Genomic DNA, 26,020 nt, shown 5'->3' with positions numbered 1-26,020 from the left:
GTATTTTCTAAGATAAGACTGAACAATATCAAGAGTAGTCACTAGAATGAAGTCTCTGTAGAAAAAAGCTAAACCTGACCCCCCCCCCCCCCCCATTTCTTTTCTCCATTTCACTGACTTATTTTATTTGCTGTAAAATGGGTAGAATGTAAAATTTAAAACAAAGTCAGAAAGGTAGTATTCCATTCGAACTGGGGGAACGAGGTAACGGTTGAGTTTTGGGTAAAAGTTTCGGGGGAATTTTGATACCAAAATGCCGATAATTCAATAATCTAAATCTATTTTTCTGCGAAAACAATCAAAGAAAATACACCAAGCGCTCCTACAACTTTCTTTTCGAGTTCTCTTCATGTGTCAATTAGTTCGTGTTGTGTTTTCGTAAAGTGAAGTTCAAAAGTGTAAAAATGTTTTAAAAATTGTTTATCATCTAGTATTTTGTGCAATTTTTAAAAATACCCAAAGTCAAATCGTCTTTAAAGGACAAGTTAAGAAAATGGACGAAAAACAACATTTTTCAATTGTTCTGTAAAGCCTGTAGGAAAATCGTTCGCCTTCAAATTAGCATAATTCCTTCAAATGTCTAGCACTAAAAAAGTCTTAAATTATTTTAATGTAGTTGTGTTTTACGTAACGAGTTTGGTTTTTCGCTATTGTTGCAACATCAAAGCTCGGTTTATAGAACGTCGTGTTAAATTTTAACAGTGAGGTAAGTTAACTCGCATTCCCATTGGTTGAAGTACCTGGTTTTGACCAATGAGATGTCAGCATTTCAAATTAACTGGATGTTAAAATTTAACACGCAATTAAATATTTAACTTGCGTTCTAGCTATAAACCGGCCCTTAGACAAATAGAACAAGAAAAATATTTGTTTTCATAGGAAACAATTGTCGTATTTAAAAATTCAGATCCGCCATCTTTAAAAATGGAGGATTAAAATGTGCACAAAATTTTTAGTCACCTTGCCTTAACATACGGGAAACAAATTAAATTTTATTTTTCTATGGAAGTACCCTCTATTTTCTTAAAGGGTACGTTATTTGTCAAAATCAGTCTTATCTTAGCATTAACCCGCCCACCCGCGTTCTTCTCATTGTACAACGACTAATTTTATTTCTGTTCTGCATAAGATCTACCTATCAGTCAGACCAGATAAAATAAATAACTGAAATGTCGATTGGGGGGGGGGTGGGGGGGTGGGGGGCGCTAATTATATTTTTCCACTTTTGATCTTATTTTAAATCTTAGATTTTACCGATTGTCAAAATAGATATTCAATTCCCATTTTACAATAAATAAAATAGGTCAGTGAAATGACTAAAGCAAGCACTAATAAGACGTATAGGACCCTCAAAGTTGTTTTAAATTCTTTTAAAAAAAGACCCCGGGGACCCTAATGATTATTTCAAATTTTTTCAAAAACAAGACAGAAGGGGCTGCCGAGATTGCTTCAAAATTTTCCAAAAATAAGACAGAAGGGGCTTACGAAATTGCTTCGATTTTTTTCAAAAACAAGACAGAACAGACTCCCCAGATTGATTCAATTTATTTCAAAAACATGAGAAAGGGTGCTTATGAGGTTGTTTCAATTTTTTTCGAAAATAACAGAGAAAGGGGCCTGAGATTGAATTTTTTCCAAAAAAAACAAGACAGCGATCCCGAATCTGTTTTAAATTTTTTCAAAAATAAGACAAAAGTTGCTTACGAGATTGCTTCAATTTTTTTTTTTTTTTTTTAAACAAGACGAGACTCCCCAGATTCTTTTAAATTTTTCCAAAAAGAAGACAGAGGGGGCCCCCGGGGTGGTTTTAAAATTTTCCAAAAATAAGACAGAACGGGACCCTGGGATTGTTTAAGACAGAAGGGGCCCCGAGATGGTTTCAAATTTTTCTAAAAACAAGACAAAAGTAGGAATATACGAGCCTATTCATCCCCACCAAGAATTTTATGTCATCACTTCAACATTTTGTGAAGTAAAGAATATTTAATTTTTTTTAAATAATGTGCTCGTATTCTGGTTGTTTATGAACCTTGATTTATTATTTGTTATTATAATTTTTATTGTTTAATTCTTCCTCTGTTTTAATATGTATGTAATACGGAGTTCTAACTCAATACCCATTTTTTTTAATCAAATCAACGGTTCATTCCATTTTAATGAAAATGTAAAAATACAATAAATGCAATAATGGCGCGTCTGCCTATATTAAATAATAATAATAAAAAACGTATTATATAGGGACTTTGCTAACTTGATATCATTAATCCTTTTGACAATCAGATATGTCATCATAAAATTTTAAATATGTAGCCAACTTGACAAAAAATAAACATTAAGATGGCGTTGAATTACATTACAATAAAGTCATTATAAAAGATTGTACATCAAGTCGCTTTTCAAATTTGGTGAATTTTGACGTCATAGAACGGTTATTTCATGTACAATATTTTATAATCACCTGTATTAGAATTGAAAAACTACTAAATAAATCTTTTTGGGAAAAAACTAACATGCACGAAGAATTAGTTATCCTTTAAATGCGAGAATAATTCCATCTAAATAACTTCCAACCAATTTTTTCCCCAGGGTTGTGGTTTTTTTGGGTCGTTATACTTATCTCGTATTATTAAACTCAGCCAAACTTTCCATCTTTCGGATCATAACAATACTTGGCCAACTTTTTTAATAAATGTTTTACCAGTTAATCTCTGGTAGCTTAAAAACAGTGGATGCATGATTTTAACACTTGTTGGATTTCATGGATTAAAGATCAGATCAATAAAGAGTCATTTATATCTTCATTGTTGATTTAGTTGGAACTTTGATAACTGAACGAAATTACTCTATTTTCAAACATACGTACTGTAGCATTTTAAACGCAAGTACTTTTTTACTAGTAAAAATAATAATAATTTTAAAAACAAATAAAAAAAAGGAATCCTTTGACAGCATTATGTAAATAAATACTAGCAAAACCATTTTATTATAACCGTTGTTTACTTACAAGGAATTCATTTTTTTCCCATTTTTTTCAATAAATTCTTTCAACACTGTTGTACGTATAAACGCACTCACACACACGCTACCTTCAAAGTTTTACTTATCCAAGTCATGAACAGGATTTATATTCATATACTTCTATAAAGCACAATTTATGACCTATAATAATATGAACAAAACTATACATAATGCTTAAAAACGTACTTAACTTAAAAATAACCATAACATTCAAAAATAAATACGTTAATTGATAAACACTACGATTGTTCCAATTACATTTTCCAACGTTTTCATAACTTCGTGTTTTATTTCCAGATTCAGTATCTTTCGGAGGCATGCAAGGTAAGTATCCACTCCCACTCCCAGAATAAACCCTCTACCGACAAATCCGTCAGAAAACGTCGATATTCCTGGTATCGGCCAATATGACGATTTCCACACTATCGATTGGCAACGGGACATCGCCAGAGACCGGATGCGACACCGGCACATCATCAAAAAGAAACAGGATTCCCTATGGAACTTGATAGAGGGAGCACATGACGCGTGGTCGGGATGGCTATGTGTCCTGTTGGTTGGATTGTGCACTGGTATGGTAGCCGGTGGTATCGATATAGGCGCTAGTTGGATGACAGATCTCAAATTTGGTATTTGTCCACAAGCTTTCTGGTTGAATAGGGAGCAGTGCTGTTGGTCGTCGAACGAAACCAGTTTCGACTCGGGAAACTGCTCCCAGGTTTGTATATTTTCTGTAATATGTCTCTGGGGTCTTTAAAAAGGGATTCTTGTTGTTGGTTTTATGGATTGAATCCAAGGGGGCAGTTTATTTCATGATGTACAGTTTGTTGTAAACAAACAGGTATAAAAATGCATCCGTGTTTAAGCGCCTTATTTAAAAAAAAAAGAAAATTTAGACTGTTTTTGTTAGCTAGTTTTAACTAAAATTCATCAATATCTGGTGTGTTGTTACGACGTAAATAACAAACGAGGATTAATGTTATCAGTAAGTTGAATTATGCAAAAATTCGTGGAATTGTTTTTATTGCGCTTCATCGATCAGACTTATTTTTAAGGTTTCACTAAGACAGGTTTTATTTAATGAAGCTTTCAGTATTTATTTGACTTTGTGTACTTTGATTGTATATGTTATTTAATTTAAGTTTAATTTCCCATATTATTGAATTTTATAAATCAAAAAATATTCTTCGAACTCGATCGTTTAAAAAAAAAAAACACAAGTCTACTGTTTTCTAATAAACGACAAAGCTGTTATTACAAATTGTAAAGCAAAAGTTTAATTTTGTCAACATTGTTTATGAATGCGACAAATTTTTCAACCTTACATTTATAAGAAGATAACCCAAGGAAAATTCTGGGAATTTTGAATATATTGTACTCTACCGACTACCAACAGACTTGCTAGGTTTTCGTGGAAAAATTTCTAAAACGGAGCAAGAATTTGCACATTGAGAACATTTCTAATGAGGCGTCTAAAGATCTGACAATTCATGAAAGAAACATTTTTCAGAAGTACTCTGTCTCAGTTCAACAAAATGAGTGGAACAGTGATCTAAAATTAGCAAATTGATATTGCAACGAGTGTCTTTCAACTCTTCCGTTTCCGTCTGTCTGTCTGTCTTTCGTCTGTCAGACAAAATTTGACAACAATCGGTCCAGTGATTGCTGTCAAATTTTGTATATACAGCCTGTTATTGAAAGGTACGTACAAAATAAAATCGGCAATTGGTCTCGAAGTATAGGTGCTAAAAGTTAAAAAAAAATCAGGTAAAAGTGTTCTCCTTTTAGAGATAAAAATGATTAAAGTTTATGTCCAAATTCGTTGTACGCCTCTGATAAAAAGATCATCTTTCGTTTCCGTAGCAACATTTAGTCTTGACAAAAGTTTTATTGTTACAGTTGCTAGGATTTACTAAAATAAATTAATTTTACCTATTTAACGTTCAGTAGCGTCTAAAGAGATTGGATAAGGGTTAATTTTCCCGTTATAATTTTGATAACATAAAATAAGTTTTTCCGACTTCTTAGACTTCGCGAAGAACTGTCCATTTTGTTGTACGTACCTTTCAATAACACCCTGTATGTTGGCAATATCATATAAGTAATAGTATAATCATATAAGTATAAGTAATATCGGTAAGTAAAACGCTAACCAAAATTTGTCTGCTCAGCCCCATCAACAATGGAAATGTTTTTTAAATTTTATAAAATAACTCCTCCATGTGTGGTTTATGAATCCGTGTTGAGTTTTTACTTTAGGCATCCATATTTTTAGAAAAAAAATCAAAATTGTAAAACATTGCAATTTAACTTTAAAATTGCAAAATCGAATGCTTTGAAATCTTGCAAACGTTAAAGAACATAAGCATGGTAAGTTGTTAATCAAAATTTATTTGTTCATGCCTTCACAGGAATTAATGATGTCATCTTATAATTTTGTGGAATAAGTGTTATTTAACTGTTAAAAAGTAACATATACCTAAACGTCTAGTTTATGAATCCATGTTAAATTTTTGTCGTAGAGATCGAGACTTTTGGAAAACAAAGCAGATATGTATACAAATTTTTCGATTTCTTAATTTCTAGACATACAATATTGTCGAATTTTGGGTTTTCAACTGTCTCAATTTTTCAGTATTTCAGTTTTGGAATTCTTCAATTTCTCGATTTCGTCATTTTTCGATTTCTCAATTTTCCGATGATTCAGTTTTACGATTTTTCAATTTTTCGACTTTTGACATTTCTAATTTTTCAATTTTTCGATTTTTCAATGTCGCGATTCACCATTTTTCCATTTTTCGATCCCTCAGTTTCTCGCTTCTTCAAATTTTTGATTTTTCGATTTCGTCATTTTTCGATTTCTCAATTTTCCGATGATTGTTTTACGATTTTTGACGTTTCAAAATTTTCGATTTTTCAATGTTTCGATTTTTCAGTTTTTCAATTCTTCAATTTTCCAGGTTTTTGAACTATCCAATTTCTCCATTTTTAAATTTTTTCGTCTTCAATTTCTGCATTCTTCAAATTTTTGATTTCTCGATGTCCCGATTGATCGATTTTTTTAATTTTCTCATTTATCGATTTTTCAGTTTTTCCATTTTTCCATTTTTCAGGTTTTTGATTTTTCGGCTATCCGATTTCACAATTTTTCCATTTTTCGATTTCTCAGTGTCTCGATTACTCCATTAATTTTCTCATTTCTCGATTTTTCAATGTTTCAATTTTTCAGGTTTTTGATTTTTCCATTTTTCGACTATTCGATTTCTCGATATTTCAATTTTTCGATTCCTGAATTTCTGGATTCTTCAAATTTTTGATTTCTCAATTTTCCGATGATTCAGTTTTACGATTTTTCAATTTTTCGATTTTTGCCGTTTCTAAATTTATAATTTTTCGATTTCTCAATGTCTCGATTAATCAATTTTTTAATTTTCTCGTTTCCCGATTTTCAATTCTTTTACTATTTTTCAATTCTTCAATATTTCTACTATGCTACTTTTCCATTTTTCAATTTTTCGTCCAGTTTTCAGGTTTTCGATATTTTAATTATTTTGGGATTTATCAATTTTTTGAAGTTTGGATTTCTCGTTTTTTCAATTTTTCGATATTTTAGTTGTCCAGTTTTTAAAATTTTAGAATTTTCGATTATTCGGTCTTTTGTTCTTTCGATTTCTCGATCTTTTCTTGATTTTAAATTTTTTTCGATTATTAACATTTTTGATTTTTTAATTTATCGGTTTTTAAAATTTTTCACTTTTTGATTACTCAATTTCTCGATTTTTTTAATTTTTCGATTTTGGCCGGTTTCAATTTTCCAATTTTCCGATATTCCAGTTTTGGGATTTTTCAATTTTTCGTCCATTTTTCAGGTTTTCGATATTTTAATTTTGGCATTTATCAATTTTTCGAATTTTAAATTTGAATTTTTCAATTTTTCGATTTTTTGAAGTTTGGATTTCTCGATGTTTCAATTTTTCGATATTTTAATTTTCCAGTTTTTAAAATGTTAGATTTTTCGATTTTTCAGGTTTTTGATTTTTTCGACTATTCGATTTTTCAATTCTTGAATTTCTCGGTTCTTCAAATTTTTGATTTCTCGATTTCGTCATTTTTCAATTTTTGACGTTTCTAAATTTTCAATTTTTCGATTTCTCAATGTCTCGATTAATCGATTTTTTAATTTTCTCATTTCTCGATTTTTCAATTTTTCGGTATTTCAAGTTTCTGATTTTTCAGTTTTTCTGCTATGCGACTGTTCCGTTTTTCAATTTTTCGATATTTCAGTTTTGGGGTTTTAAATTTTGTCCTTTCGATTTCTCGATCTCCAAATTTTTCGACTTTTCTTGATTTTAAATTTTTTTCGATTATTAAAATTTTTGATTTTTTAGTTTAGCGCTTTTTTAAATTTTTCGCTTTTTTGATTATTCAATTTCTCGATTTTGCCCTGTTTTAATTTCTCAATTTTTCGATTTTTCAACGTTTTGGCTTTTGATCTCCCGATTTCTCATACTTCCGACGTTTCAATTTTCGGCTTTTCCATTTTCCAACTATTCGAAATTTCGATTTTTCAATTTCCCAATTTTTTGTAATTCCAGTTTTTCAGCTTTTCGATTTTCAATTTTTCGATTTTTCAGTTCTTCCATATTTCTGTTTTTCCATTTTTTCGAATTTTTAAGTTTTTGCTTTTTAATTTTTCGATTTTTTAATTTGCGACTTCGATTTTTAGATTTCTTGATTTTTCAAGTTCTCAATTTCTCAACATTTCGATTTTGAGAACTTTTCAATTTTTGGATGTTTTCATTTTTTAACGTTTTGATTGCTCGATCTTTCGATTTTTAGACTTTCCGGATATCTATTTTTCGGTTTTTCAATGTCTTGATTTTTCATTTTTTGATTTTACAGTTTTATTTTTCAATTTTTCAGTTTTTACATTTTTCGAAAAGCATTTTTTCCCGTTGGTTGTCTGCTTTAAATATATTTCATATTGTCTTATTTTTTTTATTGCTACTTTTAGAGTTTCCAGATAATTGAAAAACTAAAAAAAATCAAAAAACAATTGATTTTTGATTGTAAAAAAAAATATAATTGACAATAAAAAAAATAGAAAGGACCCTTTTTCACAAATTACGAATAAACATGTGGCGCCACTTTTTTTTATTGTTATTATTATCGACGTAATTATGCTTAATGAGGACAATTTAAAAACAATATTTTATATTATCAGCACCGTGCCAAGTACGAATGAGTCAAATTTTAGATGGCATGAGTTCGCAGAATTATAAACATATCTTAAAAATGTTGGTTAAGGCGGCTTTTGTTCTTTCAAATCTATGTCGATCTAAAGTAGTTAGCATGCTTAAACCGTACCCACTACTGTGATCACCCTTAACTGACCATTTAATATTTATTTCACCACAAAGGAGAATATTGATCTTGAATAAATAGACATTATTGACTAAGTTGTGTGAAGAATACCTCTATTTAGTTAATATTCGTGAATTAATAGACACAATATATAGGCAAATATTATTGTCAAACATATGTTGATAAAATCATTAGTGTAAATTGTTAAAACCAATATTATTGTTTTAATTTATTGTAAACATTTAGATGTCCATATTCCAGATCACGTTTCATGACATTGCCAATTCGTTAAAAACACCCAAATTCCCTGTAAAGGAAAAAAGATAATCAAATTAAAACTTAAATGATCAATCTTCCGTACAACACTAATAAAATAAAGAAAAATCAATTTACAACGTACAGAATTACGGTAAGAGGAAGTTTCAAACCCCATTTTCTCTCAAATTTTATTTTATAGCTTGATGTAATTCCGCGTTATTGCATTTAGAAAATAATAAACTTAACGACCGGCCGGAGCTGCTTCCGCTGCCTTGATACCTCTAAACTAAGTGAATTGTGGGTCGTAAAAGCATGTTATTTGAAATGGGAAAATACGGAAAATGAAATTATATCACTGTAACTGAAACCCACAAAATTCAAATACTCTCCACACGATGAAATTTTACAGGGTATATTAGTGTCACTTAAGCTAACAATGCTCGAACAACCTCCCTCAAAGATCCTCGTCTGTCCGTGACGTAAAAGTTAAATTCATAGTAGAGCAGGGGATTTTTCATTTTTAGCTTGTAAAATTTTATTAGTGTGGTTGATATAATTTGTGAAGCCAACACTGGAAACCTGTATATCGTTACATTAAAACGTGCAATCTAGTGAACGTTTAGTGATGGAGATTAATTGCAGTGGTTGACATGGCCTGAGATGCTCGGACAGTCCCGAGAAGGAGCTGGAGCTTACATAATTTCCTACTTATTTTACATAGTGTTGGCCCTTTTATTTGCCGCATTGTCAGCCTCTTTGGTTCGTATGTTTGCGCCCTACGCTTGTGGATCTGGTATTCCAGAGGTAGGTACCATGATAATGTAAGCCGCCTTAGTTTAGCTACGTCGTTTCAGATTAAAACAATACTGAGCGGATTCATTATCCGAGGGTATTTAGGAAAATGGACGCTCATCATCAAATGCGTGGGCTTAATCCTGTCTGTTTCGGCAGGTCTCAGTTTAGGGAAAGAGGGACCCATGGTCCATATAGCTTGTGCAATAGGTAAATATTACTCTTAGTGATATTTAGTCAATCAGGAAGTTGTAATAAGATTGTCGCGTCAATAGATTTGCTTCCATGTTATAGAAAGTATAGCAATCAAAAAATTGTAGGTAATATTTTATCATATCTCTTTCCCAAGTATGGGAGAAATGAAGCCAAGAAAAGAGAAATTTTGTCGGCCTCGGCGGCGGCGGGCGTTTCTGTAGCCTTTGGGGCGCCGATCGGAGGCGTACTTTTCAGTTTAGAGGAGGTGAGTAGTAATTTTAAATGGTTGACGTCATTTCACCGCTCAAAATCACAAAACAACACCTTTCAGTGACCCTAACACCCCTTGACCTCACCAATCAATCAGATAACTAATTATTCTCAAGAGGTGTTAAATAGTTCCTTTATCGTCACAGCGACACCTATGACGTCCTACGCCATTCATCTATCCGTCTAAATTTTGTCCGCTCTTAATAACTTCCGCACGAAAATGTCGTCAGCGTTCCCCGTTTTGGAAAAGAATAAATCTTTCATTGACCCTTGCATAACACATTTAATTTCATTGCCAAAAACACACCTCAGATCACCATCAATGCCACATACTTAAATAATAATTAAGCACATAATACAGCACACCCAAACCCGTACAATAATTTTTTGTGTATTTGTATGTTAAGGTCAGCTATTATTTCCCGCTGAAAACCTTATGGAGATCTTTCTTCTGCGCTCTGATCGCCGCATTTATTTTAAGATCGATTAATCCGTTCGGAAACGAGCACTCGGTCCTCTTCTACGTGGAATACAATAAGCCGTGGATTTTCTTCGAGTTGATACCCTTCATAGGGTTGGGGATTATCGGGGTAAGCAAGTACACAAACGAGGGAAATTTAATCTGGCTCATCTTTATTAATGAAGGGTATAATCGCAACGATATTCATCAAGGCCAACCTCTACTGGTGTCGGTACAGGAAGTATTCGAAATTGGGTCAATATCCTGTGACGGAAGTTCTTGTGGTGACCGTGCTGACCGCCATCATCGCCTACCCCAACCCCTACACTCGAATGAACACGAGTCAGTTGATTTATTTGCTGTTCAGTCAATGTGGAATCTCGAATTCGGATGATTTGTGGTAAGTCGTAGGATAAATAACTTCTCATTCGTGAAGGAAAAGAATTTTTTTCATGATGGGTTCAACTAAGTAACGTTTTGGTACCAAAAAACTGTTCATTTTTTCGACGTTTAACAACTTATAAAAAGCGAAAAAGTTGGTCTCACGTTTCCGCCTGTTTCTATTCGTTGGCGGTTTGGTGAGACACAATTTCCGAAACTGCTGAAGCGATTACTTTGGGATTTTAGATAAACTCTAAGATCATTATGTAGCCGTCCTTGTAAAATATGTATGTCGGCATCCTAAAATCCTCTTTAGTAAAACTTACTTGAAAACTAGAAACTGTACTTACTTCGAAACAAAATACGGTTGCAAACGGTGTTAGGAAATCTTTAAGGATTTAAGTTTAAGTCTAAGAACTATAAGTAAAATCTCGTCGAGTTCAAGCGAAATGACCCGAAAACGTAATTATCATCTGTATTATGTCGAGTGTAGCGAATAATGGATGAAGGGTCCAACACTGTTACTTCGTGCATTTCGTGTTTTTTTTTTTGTGTGTAGGATTTTTAGAACACTATTTTTTTTGGTTGATTATAGTGTTTCGAATTTCAAAATTGATGACTATTTTTCGTAAAGTCAGGTAACAATAGCCTTCAAATACGTTTACCCACTTGAGAGCCTCAATGTAAACTCTGGCCATGGCAATATTAGGTCGGAGCAATTAATAAAAATAAGAGGTCAGTTTTAAAACTAATTTCTCAAAATTATAGATACATGTCATAATTTGCTACGCCACTGAAAAAAATAAGTAGTTTATTTAATCGAAAAAAAAAACGGACCTTAAATGCATCATTACATGGAATTAATAATTGACTTTCGCTCACATAAACATATCATTCCAGTTTAATATCAATAAACCGCTTTTTTCTCCATTTATAAAATTACTTTACCACCATGTGTTCATTTTTAATTTTTTTTCTATAACGACCTCTTATCATTTCAGTCGAAACTGCAGCCAGTATTGCCGCTAACCACTCATGGCATTTTTAAGTAAAGTATTTAATATGTTTATTTAGACGGTGGTCGATTTATTCGTTTACTTCAAATTTATGGCCAATTAAAAATCCTTCGATTTTAAAGTTCACCATTTCATTAATTATGCAAGTATGAATTTTTTATGACCCGGAACATCCATATAAAATTGCAAAAATAGGGAGTGATTTTTATTTCAAAAAATGTTTTATTTCCCGAAGGTAGGTTAGGCCTATTATATGGATTTTCAGCATTTCATAGTTCCTAGAATATGAAAAAGTGGGTCTCCCGTTTCCTTCTGTGTGTCGTCTGTTGGATATTGTATTAGAAAGATTATCTTTGAACTGCACTGGATATAAACTGAAAATGTGTAAAATAATAATAACAATCAAATGCATCTGATGCTTTATTAATCAACCAATGAAAAGATTTTTTTGTGGTTTAGCAGGGTATCCATTTTTTATTTTGAATTTTTGTTACTAGATGTTTTAAAAATAATGAATGAAACAATTTTATGTTATCGATTAAATCAAAAACTTTTTACTTTTTTCCCCGAAGTTCTGGATGTACTTTTTTTATTAATACTACCCTGTACGTAACAATATTGTCATATATTTGTTCCCACCAAAAAATTGATGACGTCACTAGAGGCTGAAATTTTACTTCACTTATTAAAAGTATATAAAATTTGGATTCAAAGACCGAGGTTCTGGGGCCTCTGGAAAATTTGCGATTTCCGATTGTGCCTGGTTTTTGAAGTAGTTTAAAAAAATTTCGGGGACTCCTTTTTTTTGTCTTTGAATAAATTGGAAAGAATCTCTTTTTGAAGCACATAATCTGAAAATCTCGGGAACCTCTTGTGTTTTTGAAGTAGCTTGAAATAATCTCCGCGATCTCGTGTGTTGTGTTTTTGAAGTAGTTTGAAAAAATCTCGTAGACCCCTTTTGTTATGTTTTTGAAGTAATTTAAAAGAACCTTGAGAAACCTTGTCTTGTTTTTGAAATAATTTGAAGGAATCTCAGGGACTCCTTGTGTTTTGCTTTGAAGTAGCTTAAAAGAATCTCGTGGACCTGTTGTGTCTGTTTTTAGAAGTAGTTTGAAAGAGTCTTGGGGATTCCTTGTCTTGTTTTTGAAGTAATTTGAAAAAATATAGGGGACGCATTGTGTGTTATTTTTGAAATAGTTTGAGGGAATTTCAAGGACTATTTTTGTTTTGTTTTTGAAGTAACTTGAAAGAATCTCAGGGACCTCGTGTGTCTGATTTTTGAAGTAGTTTGAAAGAGTCTCGGGGACCCCTTGTGCCTGGTTTTTGAAGTAGTTTGGAAGAATCTGAGGGATCCCTCGTCCTGTTTTTGAAGTAATTTGAAAATATCAGGAACCCTTTTGTTGTGTTTTTGAAGTAATTTGAAAAAAATTCGGGGACCGCTTTTGTTTTTGAAGTAGCTTTAAAGATTCTCGGGGATCTTTTGTGCTGTATTTTTGAAGTAGTCTGAAAAAATCTTGGGATCCAGTGTCTGGTTCTTGAAGTAGCTTGAAAGAATCTTAGACACCTCTTGTGTCTGATTTTTGAAGTAGTTTGAAAGAATCTTAGGACGTCTTGTGTCCGATTTTTGAAGTAGTTTGAAAGAATTTCGGGGACCTCTTGTGTTTTGTTTTTGAAGTAGTTTAAAAAAATCTCGGGGACCCCTTTTTTTGTCTTTGAATAAATTTGAAAGAATCTCTTTTTGAAGTACATAATTTGAAAATCTCGGGACTCCCTTGTGTTTTGTTTTTGAAGTGGTTTGAAAAAATTTCAGGGACCACTTTTGTTTTTGAACTGGCTTGAAATAATCTCGGCGATCTCTTGTGTTGTGTTTTTGAAGTAATCTGAAAACATCTTGGGATCCCGTGTGTATGGTTCTCGAAGTAGTTTGAATGACCCTTTGTGCCTGGTTTTTGAAGTAGTTTGAAAGAATCTCGGGGACCCCTTTTGTTATGTTTTTGAAGTAATTTAAAAGAATCTTGAGAAACCTTGTCTTGTTTTTGAAATAATTTGAAGAAATCTCAGAGATTCCTTCTGTTTTATCTTTGAAGTAGCTTAAAAGAATCTCGTGGACCTGTTGTGTCTGTTTTTTGAAAGAGTCTTGGGGATTCCTTGTCTTGTTTTTGAAGTAATTTGAAAAAATCTAGGGGACCCTTTGTGTGTTATTTTTGAAATAGTTTGAGAGAATTTCAAGGACTATTTTTGTTTTGTTTTTGAAGTAACTTGAAAGATTCTCAGGGACCTCTTGTGTTTGATATTTGAAGTAGTTGTTTTTGAAGTAATTTGAAAATCTCAGGAACCCCTTATGTTGTGTTTTTGAAGTGTGAAGAAATCTTGGGATCCTGTGTCTGGTTCTTGAAGGAGCTTGAAAGATTCTTAGAGACCTCTTGTGTCTGATTTTTGAAGTAGTTTGAAAGAATCTCGGGGACCTCTTGTGCCTGGTTTTTGAAGTAGTTTAAAAGAATCTCGGGAACCCTTTTTGTTTGGTTTTTGAAGAAGTTTGAAAGAATTTCAGGGATCCCTCGCCCTGTTTTTGAAGTATTTTGAAAAAATTTCGGAGACCGCTTTTATTTTTGAAGTAGCTTTAAAGAATCTTGGGGATCTCTTGTGTTGTGTTTTTAAAGTAGTCTGAAAAAATCTTGGGATCCCGTGTGTCAGGTTCTTCAAGTAGCTTGAAAGAATCTTAGGGACGTCTTGTGTCCGATTTTTAAAGTAGTTTGAAAGAATCTCGGGGACCCTTTTTGTTTTGTTTTTAAAGTACATAGTTTGAAAAAATTTCGGGGACCGCTTTTGTTTTTGAAGTAGAAAAAATCTTGAGACCCCGTGTGTCTGGTTCTTGAAGCAGCTTGAAAGAATCTTAGGAACTTCTTGTGTCTGATTTTTGAAGTAGTTTGAAAGAATCTTGGGGACCTCTTGTGCCTGACTTTTGAAGTAGTTTGAAAGAATCTCGGAGAACCTTTTTGTTTTCCTTTTGAAGAAGTTTAAAAGAAACTCAGGAACTCCTTATGCTGTGTTTTTGTAGTAGTTTGAAAAAATTTCAGGGACCACTTTTGTTTTTGAAGTAGATTGAAAGAATCTCGGCGATCTCTTGTGTTGTGTTTTTGAAGTACTCTGAAAAAATCTTGGGATCCCGTGTGTCTGGTTCTTGAAGTAGTTTGAAAGAATCTCGGGGACCCCTTTTGTTTTGTATTTGAAGAAGTTTGAAAAAATTTCGGGGACCACTTTTGTTTTTGTAGTAGTGTGAAAGAATCTTGGGGATTCCTTGTCTTGTTTTCGAAGTAATTTAAAAGAATCTCCGAGAATTCCTCGTTTTGTTTTTGAAGTAACTTGAAAGAATGTCAGGAACCTCTTGTGTCTGAATTTTGAAGTAGTTTGAATGAATCTCGGGGACCTCTTGTGCCTGGTTTTTGAAGTAGTTTGAAAGAATCTCGGGGACACCTTTTGTCTTGTTTTTGAAATAATTTGAAGGAATCTCAGAGACTCCTTGTGTTTTGTTTTTGAAGTAGCTTAAAAGAATCTCGGGGACCCCTTGTGTCTGGTTTTTGGAATTACTTTGAAAGAACCTCGGGAACCCCTTTTGTTTTGTTTTTTCGGAGATCCGTTGTCTTGTTTTTGAAGTAATTTGAAAGAATCTTAAGAGTCCCGTGACTTTATCATTTTGATACCTACTACCGAAAGCAGTAAAAACACGATCAGAGGCAGCTTTTGATTTATGAAGGTTTGTCTTTGATACATTTTTGTTTTGTCAGATTGCCGTTAATTTGAAGTTTTAGTGAAAAATAAAAAAAAAAACGACAAACGTTAAAAAATCCATGGCTGTTTTTGATCGTGTTTTTATCACGCTTTTATTAGCTTGGGTTGTATGTATGTATGTAACGGAATCTTTGAGTTTAATTTTCATCGGTTTCTAAAAGTCTGATCATCTTGAAACTTTGCACACGTCTCAAGGATCGATGACAATGCAATAATTTGGTAACAGTTTCCCATTATCCTTATTAGGACCGCCAGGATTTATAAATTCTTTTATGCATGTAACGGAATCTTTGAGCTTAATTTTCATCGGTTTCTAAAAGTCTGATCATCTTGAAACTTTGCACACGTCTCAAGGATCGATGACAATGCAATAATTTGATAACAGTTTCCCATTATCCTTATTAGGACCGCCAGGATTTATAAATTCTTTTATGGATCCTGTGTAGTGGAGTAAAAGAGATAAAGCTAGCGCGCGATCTGCGCATGCCTGTAGTATCTGGTTTACTCTTCGTTGTAATTATAGTCTTGATTAAAATACAAATAACGGATATTAAATGAAAAAAACAAGAACGGACTTTTAATTAACTAAACGTGTGCAAAAATGGCTGATCGCATCTTAATTGTGTCAGTATATACCACGGTTATCTCTCTCCGTGTCGATTATACCGATCTATACCGATTATTTCTGTTTCAAGGACAATTTCTGCATAGCTTTGGTTTTACAGTCGGTAAAGAAGGAATTAATTATAATTAAAACATATCTAATCATGAATTCTCACCAACTTAAATAAAGATAACAAATTTTGATTCAGGAATACAAACATGGAGGAAAATTAACTATTTGGGGGGTACCTACAACTAACCACAATGATGAATTGTGTCCCGTTGGTCCGTGAGGGCGATTGATTTCGAACTAATTCCCGTTGATCGATCATACGGAGACCACTGAGTGGTTCTTTCTAGAAAAATCTAAATAAGTAATTAATTCCCCAATTTATGAATTTGTCGCAGACTAAAAAATGAAAAATAAATAATAGTTTAAAAAACTAAAAAAACACGCTTTTATTGCTAATCGAACTAAAAACTAGAAAATAATTTTTAATGACAGAGTTTAATATTACAGTAGTAGAAGATCAAACAATCAATCATAATAAATCACCTCAAATTAAAATTATAATAAAATTTAAGTTATTAACAGAATAATTCAATTCAGAGTAAAAAGCGTGGGGTGCATTTTACTGCGGTTCATAACTATCCTCTCATAGATAGTTGCCAATAGAATGATTGTAATATTTAAAATATCAAGCACCCCACGCTTTTTACTCTGAATTGAATTATTCTGTTAATAACTTAAATTTTATTATAATTTTAATTTGAGGTGATTTATTATGATTGATTGTTTGATCTTCTACTACTGTAATATTAAACTCTGTCATTAAAAATTATTTTCTAGTTTTTAGTTCGATTAGCAATAAAAGCGTGTTTTTTTAGTTTTTTAAACTATTATTTATTTATTGTCCTCTCGATATAATTATCTGTGATAATAAGTCAAGTTGATAGGTAGCCAAAAAGTTTATTGTTTCTGTTGTTCCTGGGATCATGCTTCAGAAATGAACAAATCTTTAAAAAAACTCCATAGCTGCCTTCGATCCTGTTTTTTATTACTCCATCAGTTAAGTTAGGACACGGTCAAAATAAAGTGTACAATTATATTGGCCGTATTTTTTGCAGTGTATAGAAAATTTATTCGTAAACAATTTCTTTTTACATTATTTATGCAACAGAAACAGTTTCCTAAAATATAATTTTCTCAAATAATTTATATGTATTTAATATTTTTAGTTATTGCAGCCAATAGTTTTGTAAACTTATTTGCAAATAGTAACGTACTCCTATCCTTGTAGTTTATGAATTCGCCTTGATTTTTGACTTTCGAGATCCAGATTTCTTGAAAAAAAAATTCAAAATTACCGTAAACATGATAAATCGTTAAACAAAATTCGTCTGTTCATCCTCCAAAAAATTTTATGACGTCATCTCAGAATTGCTAGATATGTTCTATTTAAAATATGCAAAATATAAGTATCAATTTGTGATTTGTCATTTTCATAGTTCGTAGAATTGCTTCTAAAGGTAACAAACAACAAAACATGAATGAAGCGATCCATTCTAATTCAAAATTAATATGGCTTTGGTAAAATGTCAATGACGTCTTCAATGTTTTACTAAGAAAAAGTCACTTGAAATATACGCATAGTTTGCTTCTTTACCTACAGTGTAGCAGTTCACAGATATCTTGATTTTGGCGTAAAGGGGTTATATTAAAAAAAAAACATCAACCAAAATTTGTCTAATCCCCATCAAAAGTGGAATGACGTCATCCCACAATTTTATCAAGTAAATTCTGTTTAAAAAGTGTAAAATTATATGTTTCTGGACTTGTAATTTATTAATTTAAATTTGTGCATTCAGGTGTAAAAAAATCGAAGTTGCCTATTAAAATTGGGACCATTTGACTTTATTAAGTAAATTTCACTTAAAGCGGGGATTTACTTTCCCTTATTCTAGGAGCTATGATACGCCGAAAAAACATTAAATCGACTATTAAGAATAAATTAATTTTAAAAGAAACCCAGTTTTTTTTTAAATGGTAGAATGATGGCGACTTGAATCTTTGATTCTTTTGCAGCGACTACAACCGCAACTTCACCAACGTTAACTCCGCCATCGAAATCGCCGCCGCCGGTCCCGGCGTCCACAAGGCCATATGGCTCCTCATCCTGGCGCTCATCCTCAAGCTGATCATGACCATCTTCACCTTCGGCATGAAGGTCCCGTGCGGCCTCTTCATCCCCAGCCTCTGCCTCGGCGCCATCGTCGGCCGCATCGTCGGCATCGGGATGGAGCAGCTCGCCTACACCTACTCCAAGAACTGGCTGTTCAGCGGGGAGTGTTCGACAGGCGACGACTGCATCACGCCCGGGCTGTACGCGATGGTGGGGGCGGCGGCGGTGCTCGGGGGCGTCACCCGCATGACAGTGTCCTTAGTGGTGATCATGTTCGAACTCACCGGGGGTGTGAGGTACATTGTGCCGCTGATGGCGGCCGCCATGGCCAGCAAGTGGGTGGGGGACGCGCTGGGCAGACAGGGCATCTACGACGCGCACATTGCGCTCAACGGATATCCCTTCCTGGACTCCAAAGACGAGTTCCAGCATACGTCCTTGGCGGCGGATGTTATGCAACCCAAGTAAGTTTTGTTGATAAACATGTCGCGGTTGATAATTCGGCGCGAGGGATTGGTCCAAAGATCAAAGTCGGGCGTGCTTGCCCTGACCTTGGTGGATTTTTGCGATCGGAATGTAAACATTGTTGGGATTGTAGACTACTTATGTGTGTCGGGGAGATTATTGGGTGACTGTCGAAAGCTATCTATTGAATTTGTGCTATGTGACTTAAGTCAGGGATGGATAACTTAGAGTATAAGCTAAAGATAAAAAAAAATCAGCTGCAAATTTTATGAGGTTAATTAAGAGATTTCAGCTAATAACTTCTTCACACGACTACATCATAGCTACTTATTTGGGCAGAGACAGAAAAAAAGCAAAACGTTATAAAATATATTTTTATTGTAAAATGGAACGATAACAAAATTCACTGCAAAACACAAACAAAATCAAAGTCCAGTTGTGTACACTACACGTTATGAAAGAATACGTCAGATGCATATCTGTAAGAGCTGGCAGTATAGTTTTGATTATAGTGGTAATCATAAAATGTAGTTATAAAAAAATTACCTTATTTTTTACATTTTGAATTTAAAAACTTCCTCAAGCTTTTCATAATTCACATATTAAATACCAGGAAATCTTACGATTCTTTCAAATTTTTTGATAAAAACAAATTTCAAAAAAGGCCCAAGATGCCTTTAAATTCTTTAAAAAAAAAGTCCCAAGGGTTTTCACATTCTCAAAAAAAAAAAAACAATAAATTCTAAATTCCTTCAAATTAAAATATTTATATCTAGGAGCCCCCAGAGTTCTTTCATGCTGAAAAAAACCTAGAAGACCAAATTCTTTAAAAAATAATTGACCCCCTCCTTGGAAGTCCTTCAAATTCTTAAAAAAAGGCAGCAGACGTCCTTCAGGAATCTGCAACTTCTCAAGAAAACACTAGAAGCCCCAAAATGCTCTGAAACTTTTTTTTCAAAGGCAAATAAAATACCAAAAACCTCCAAAAACATTTCAAATTTTTTCAAGAATAAAACACCAGTAGCTCCCAAGATCCTTTACAATTCAAAAAGAAAAAAGAAAAAATAGAAACTCCCAAAATGCCTTTAGATTTGTAAAAAAAAAACATTCCCCCGAGATTCTTAAAAAAAAATAGAAAAAAAAAATACGGGGTCCCAAGATGATTTCCGATTCTTTGAAAAACAAAGCAACAGACGTCCTCCGGGAATCTTTCAAATTCTCTAGAAATATCACAAGCTACTAATGTGAAGGTACCTTCAAATACTTTTAAAGAGCCCTCAAAAGTTCTTTGAAATTTTCAAAAAAAAAAGGTCCCCTCGATTCTTCCAAATACTTGAAAAAATATGTACTAGAAGAGCCCCAAATTCGTTTAAAAGACACTCGAAGCCCTAAGATTCTTTCAAATTCTTTCAGAAATAGAACACCAATAGCCCCAACGATTCTTTACAATTCTTAAAATCCAGGGAACCCCAGGATTCTTCCAAATTCATTAAAAAAAAAAAACATTAGAAACTCCCAAGATGCCTTCAAATTCTTAAAAAAGCAAAAATACTAGGGGCCCCTTTTTTTCAAAATTAAAAAAAAACATCAAAAGCTCCTTGGCTTCTTTAAATTCTTAAAAAATAAAACCCACGACCTCAAGATTCTTTCATATTAGAAAATACAGAAGCTCCCAGAGGTGCTTTCAAACTGTCAAGAACCTCCAAGAACATTTCAAATTTTTTCAAAAATAGAAAACCAGTAGCCCCCAAGATTATATACAATTCTAAAAAGCCCAGGGGACCCCCGGATTCTCTCAGATTCTTTGGAAAAAAAGATAAACTCCCAATATGCCTTTAAATTTGTAAAAAAAATACTAGGAGTCCCCGAGATTTTTTCAAATTTTTAAAAAAAGAAAAAACACCAAGATGAGTTCAGATTCTTTGGAAAACAAGACAACAATCAACTTCCGGGAATCTAGGGGCCTTAAAATTTCTTCAAATTAAAAAAATATCAGAAATTCCCAGATGCCTTCCAAGTACTTTCAAATTTTCAAAAAAAAAGGTCCTCTAGATTCTTCCGAATACTTGAAAAAATATACACTAGAAGAGCCTCAAACTCGTTTAAAAGACACTAGAAGCCCCAAGATTCTTTCAAATTCTTTCAGAAATAGAACACTAATAGCCCCAACGATTCTTTACAATTCTTAAAATCCAGGGAACCCCAGGATTCTTCCAAATTCATTAAAAAAAACATTAGAAACTCCCAAGATGCCTTCAAATTCTTAAAAAAGCAAAAATACTTGGGGCCCCTATTTTTTTTTTCAAAATTAAAAAAAACATTAAAAGCTCCTCGGCTTCTTTAAATTCTTAAAAAATAAAACTCACGACCTCAAGATTCTTTCATATTAAAAAAACAGAAGCTCCTAAGGTGCCTTCAAACTGTCAAGAACCTCCAAGAACATTTCAAATTCTTTCAAAAATAGAAAACCAATAGCCCCCAAGATTATATACAATTCTAAAAAGCCCAGGGGACCCCAGGGTTCTCTCAGATTCTTTGGAAACAAACAGAAAATCCCAATATACCTTTAAATTTGTAAAAAAAATACAAGGAGTCCCTGAGATTTTTTCAAATTTTTTAAAAAAGAAAAAACACCAAGATGAGTTCAGATTCTTTGGAAAACAAGACAACAATAAGCTTTCGGGAATCTAGGGGCCTTAAAATTTCTTCAAATTAAAAAAATATCAGAAATTCCCAGATGGCTTCCAAGTACTTTAAAATTTTAAAAAAGAAAAAAGGTATCCTAGATTCTTCCAAAAACTTAAACAAAATGCTAGAGGACCCCCAAATTCTTTTAAAAAACGCTATAAGTAAATTTTTTTCAAATTTTTTAAAGGCAAAAAGGCACCTCCAAAAACAATTCAAATTCTTTTAAAAATAGGACACCAGTGTCCCCATAAATCTTTACAAAAACCCAGAGGGCCCCCGAGATTCAAATTATTTCAAAAAACGATCAGAGGGTCCCAAGATGATTTCAGATTTTTGAAAAACAAGATAACAAACAGCCTTCGGGAATGTCGAATTCTCTAGTCACTAAATTTCCTTTAAATTAAAAAAAAAAAATAAGGAGCTTTCAAGAGCCTTCAAATTATTTTAAAAATACTAAAAGCCATTTAAGTTCTCTCAAATTTAAAAGTCCCCTAGATTCTTCCAAATACTTGAAAAAAATACTAGAGAACATTTCAAATTCTTTCAGAAATATGGCACCAGTAGCCCCAATGATTCTTTACAATTCTAAAAAAAAAAATAGGGGACCCCAGAATTCCTTCAAATTCATTGAAAAAAACAAACAATAGAAACTCCCAAAAAAAAACGGAGGGCCCAAGGATTATTCCAAAATTCTTTTTAAATTCTCGACAAAAAAAAAAGCGCTGCAGGTTCCCCTTTTAAAAAAGAACCAGGAGCTTAAGTATTCTTTCACATTAAGAAAAAATGTCAGAAGCTCCTAAAATGCCTTCAAATTCTTGAAAAAAGTACTAAGAACACCCAAAATTCTTACAAATTCTAAAAAAAAGCACAGTAGAGGTTTCCTAGCTTCTTTCAAATTCTCAAAAAAAGAACAGTGAAGGATCCCAAGATGGTTTGAAATTTTTTAAAAATCTTTCAAATTTTTTCAAGGCAAACCAAAACACCAGGAACCTCAAGTGCCTTCACTATTCTTAAAAAAAAAAAAAAAAAAAAACAACCAATGATACCAGGATTTTGGAATGCTCAAATTTAAAAAAAAATCAAAAGTTTAATTGCCATCAGTAACCCAAGAGTATCAAAAACAAAAATTAATACAATGCTAATTATGCGGTTTACGGGTGTAATTGTTCCCCACCAACAATCTGCCCTTATCATAGACATCAAGAGTTTTGAAAAAAAAAATTATACGAATAAATTTGCAAATTTATCTTAGAAAGTACCGACGGCCCTGAAATCTTTTGGATGAAATGATTTATTTATTAGATTATTCAAAATTTGTCTGTTCATCCCGTTCAAAACCTTGGCGTCAGCCCAAAATTTTGCCAGATAAATCCTGTCTAAAATACCACCCACGAAACCTGAAAATATTTGCTTTGTGATATGATCAGTTCTGATCACACAATGAGTAAATTTTATCACTTTTGTGACAGAACTATCAATAAAATTAAATTCAAACATGTCAGCGATTTTAGAAGAATAATATATTTAATCGTGACGTATCTTAAAAGAATGACGTCATACTATTCTCAAGTGATTGCATAATGTAGGGTAAGCTTTTTTTAAAGAGTTGTTTTCATATATATAAAAATACTGCCTAGCTTGCGCCATGTCTCTGTCAAAATTGGAAATCGACCAAATACAGTTTTTTTCCGTTGACAAACACCCGAACACATCAAGTCTGTCTTTTGTCTATATTTAACTCGGGCGTAGGATGCCTATTTCCTTTATTTTGTTGGTTTTTCATTAAGACTTCGTTGACAAAAATTTTATGTATATAAGATATAGGAGTGCGCTCCGAACAACACGTAACAACGAATCTAGCGTTGCCATTCGTTAGACAACATGTGGCTCAATAGATAAAACATCGATAAAATAGCGATTTGAAATATAAATTGATAAAAAAATACTGTATAACTCGTATTTAGCTTTGTATTTATGTGAACGATTTGGCCAAGTACGAATAGCTGGGGTCACACTGTCTCCACAGTTACAACAATTTCGCTGGCAAATTTTCAACATTATGCGTCAGGTTGTTTTTACAGTTAAAAATGACCAAGTTAACAAATTCAATTATTATAGTGTGATGTTCAAATTGTCACCATTAAACTACAATCACACCACATAAGTCACAGCCAATTTATCAGTTTATCCATTGACACGACAAATGGATACACAAGATAATATTTCATAACTTTGTAACCAGATTGGTAGCTTTATGTTATAAACATTAAGCGCCGGCCAAAAATAGGAGACTGTTCAATGAACACTGACAACAATAATTTATTATTCATTGAATTTATAACATTTATATTTATGAGACGGTAAAGCTATTACTAATCGCTCTTTGACGGAGATATATTGGCATTTAAAAAAAACTAATTGCATTTAGAAAACACGAATACTTTTATTAGTGCTCACATAAAAAAGAAATAACAAAATGAAAGCCCAAACTCAATTTAAATTTTATATCGTGGAAATAAATATGTGAAGGTTGATCACTAAATTCTAAGACTTTGTTTCCACGCTCTAGTTCGTTTTCGTTCGTTTCATTTTGAGTTAATAAATAAACAAAAATTTAATAATAATGAGATATTAAAACCTGTAACTGAGATCTTCTTCGGCGCCAATTTAAGTGATCATCCGATGCGAATTTTTCATGTTATCTAATCAAATATCGCTGAAAACCACGTGCTCAGAAATGCTCAAAACGTGAAGATATGTTGAAGTCTCCATATCGAAAACTTCATCACTAGTGGTACTAATTCAATAGATGGATACTTAACGACATTCATAACATGTTAACGGTTTCTGATGTCTACGAAGTCTTATTACTAAAACTATTTTTAACTAAGACGGGTTTCCTGTTCACCAGTAGCAAATCTGTTCAATTAGATTGCTTTAGTCCGGAATCCCTAAGTCTATAAATACAATTTCAAAAAGTCACTGAACTTGACGTTGCTAATTGCAGACGAAACGAGACTCTGAGCGTCATCACGCAGGATTCAATGTCCGTGGATGACATAGAGGCTCTCTTGAAGGAAACAGAGCACAATGGATATCCTGTGGTGGTATCCAGGGAATCTCAATATTTAGTAGGGTTCGTGCTTAGAAGGGATTTGAACTTGGCAATAGGTACGATTAATTCTGGATAATCCAAGGTTTTAACAACTTAATTCCAGCTAATGCCAAGAGAATGGCTGACGGGATTTGCGGTCAGTCGATAGTGCTTTTTACTAGTGGAAACCCACCACAAACTTTAGGACCACCACCTTTAAAACTGAAGAAAATTTTAGACATGGCACCAATTACCATCACCGATCAGACTCCGATGGAGACTGTTGTAGATATGTTTAGGAAATTGGGGCTGAGGCAGACTCTAGTCACACACAACGGGTAAGTCTCCAAAAAAATTGTCCACAAGAGTAACGATTTGCCTTCCAGACGCTTACTCGGAGTCATCACGAAAAAAGATGTCTTGAGACACATAAAACAAATGGACAATGAAGACCCTAATTCAGTTCTATTCAATTGAAGAGCAAAGGATATGTTAATAATTTTATTGTGTATATTATGGTTTATTAATACTTGTGTATATTAGTAATGTATTGTTAGTCAAATTATTATTTATTATGAACTTTTACTTCTGATGTGACGTGACTTTAACGTATACCCACTTGTCTTCCCTGCCGTAATTTTTATTAAACTTACAGCCTTGTTTCGTTACGAACGATTTGAGATTTAAGTAATCATATTAGTTGTCAATAATGCTCAGATATATAATAAAAATTTTGTAAGTAGTTGACTTTTCATTGCCTAGGACCTTCCAGGAATAAATGTTGTAGGGTCTAAGAGGCACCTCTGCGTGACTCACTTTCAACTTTTAATTTCCTTGTTGTCATTTTTGCGCTCAAGTTCAAAGATGTTTTGGTTTCTTGACCTTCAGTTCAAAGCTAACGATGTTCGATTAGGTGCTGATTTATCTCATTTAACACGTTTATGATTCACCGAGTCCGCAAGATCGATTCATTGACATTTAACAGATTTAAATTGATAAACGAGTCCGAGTGCATAAAAATCATAGTTGGGTTCACTGTAACCAGAATTCACTTGGTGAACCTTGTTGAGTCCAATATACTTTTCATTCTTAACGGTAAAAATTTCTCAATCGTTGTAAATTCTCGTCATTTCAATGTCAGTCGTTATCAGTTTCTGGTTGTAGTTAATTTTATATATTATTGAAGGTCAAGGAGCCTTTTGGGGATAAAAGTTGATAAAAATGGAGTCACTTACGTCGGCGTTTGTGTAAGCACGTGTTGTAATTCGTGTCGTTTTCGCGCGTTGGATATTAAAACCCTGATTCTTTTCCTTTTTTGAAGACATTGTTAGTTTCCTAGTAGTTACGCAATTATTTCGTGCAACTTTTTCGACAACTATGCGGTATTTCCTTCACTTTTTCCTTCCTACTGTCATTTTTTAAGACAAAAAAATCTGCCACCTAT

General features: G+C 33.1%; 1 protein-coding gene across 5 annotated transcripts in view; it reads left to right on the top strand.

The window, feature by feature from the left end:
- The window catches only part of LOC135139209 (H(+)/Cl(-) exchange transporter 5), a 36,584-nt gene extending 11,266 nt beyond the window's left edge, over window positions 1–25,318 (top strand). For all 5 annotated transcript variants that reach the window (XM_064069345.1, XM_064069346.1, XM_064069344.1 and 2 more), the window contains 11 exons: window positions 3,316–3,342; window positions 3,396–3,736; window positions 9,283–9,444; window positions 9,495–9,642; window positions 9,753–9,892; window positions 10,305–10,487; window positions 10,543–10,757; window positions 18,233–18,793; window positions 24,490–24,653; window positions 24,701–24,914; window positions 24,963–25,318. In XM_064069345.1, the coding sequence (XP_063925415.1) occupies window positions 3,316–3,342; window positions 3,396–3,736; window positions 9,283–9,444; window positions 9,495–9,642; window positions 9,753–9,892; window positions 10,305–10,487; window positions 10,543–10,757; window positions 18,233–18,793; window positions 24,490–24,653; window positions 24,701–24,914; window positions 24,963–25,053 (2,246 nt within the window). In that variant the 3' untranslated portion in view covers window positions 25,054–25,318. The remainder of the gene's footprint in view (window positions 1–3,315; window positions 3,343–3,395; window positions 3,737–9,282; window positions 9,445–9,494; window positions 9,643–9,752; window positions 9,893–10,304; window positions 10,488–10,542; window positions 10,758–18,232; window positions 18,794–24,489; window positions 24,654–24,700; window positions 24,915–24,962) is intronic.
- The last annotated feature ends 702 nt before the right edge of the window (window positions 25,319–26,020 follow it).

The sequence above is a fragment of the Zophobas morio genome, unplaced genomic scaffold (assembly GCF_036711695.1).
Source record: "Zophobas morio isolate AGI-343-1 ecotype UQ-CSIRO unplaced genomic scaffold, CSIRO_AGI_Zmor_V1 ptg000031l, whole genome shotgun sequence".
Classification (NCBI taxonomy): domain Eukaryota; kingdom Metazoa; phylum Arthropoda; class Insecta; order Coleoptera; family Tenebrionidae; genus Zophobas; species Zophobas morio.
Note: the sequence above shows the minus strand (reverse complement) of the source record. Positions and strands in the feature narration are given on the sequence as shown.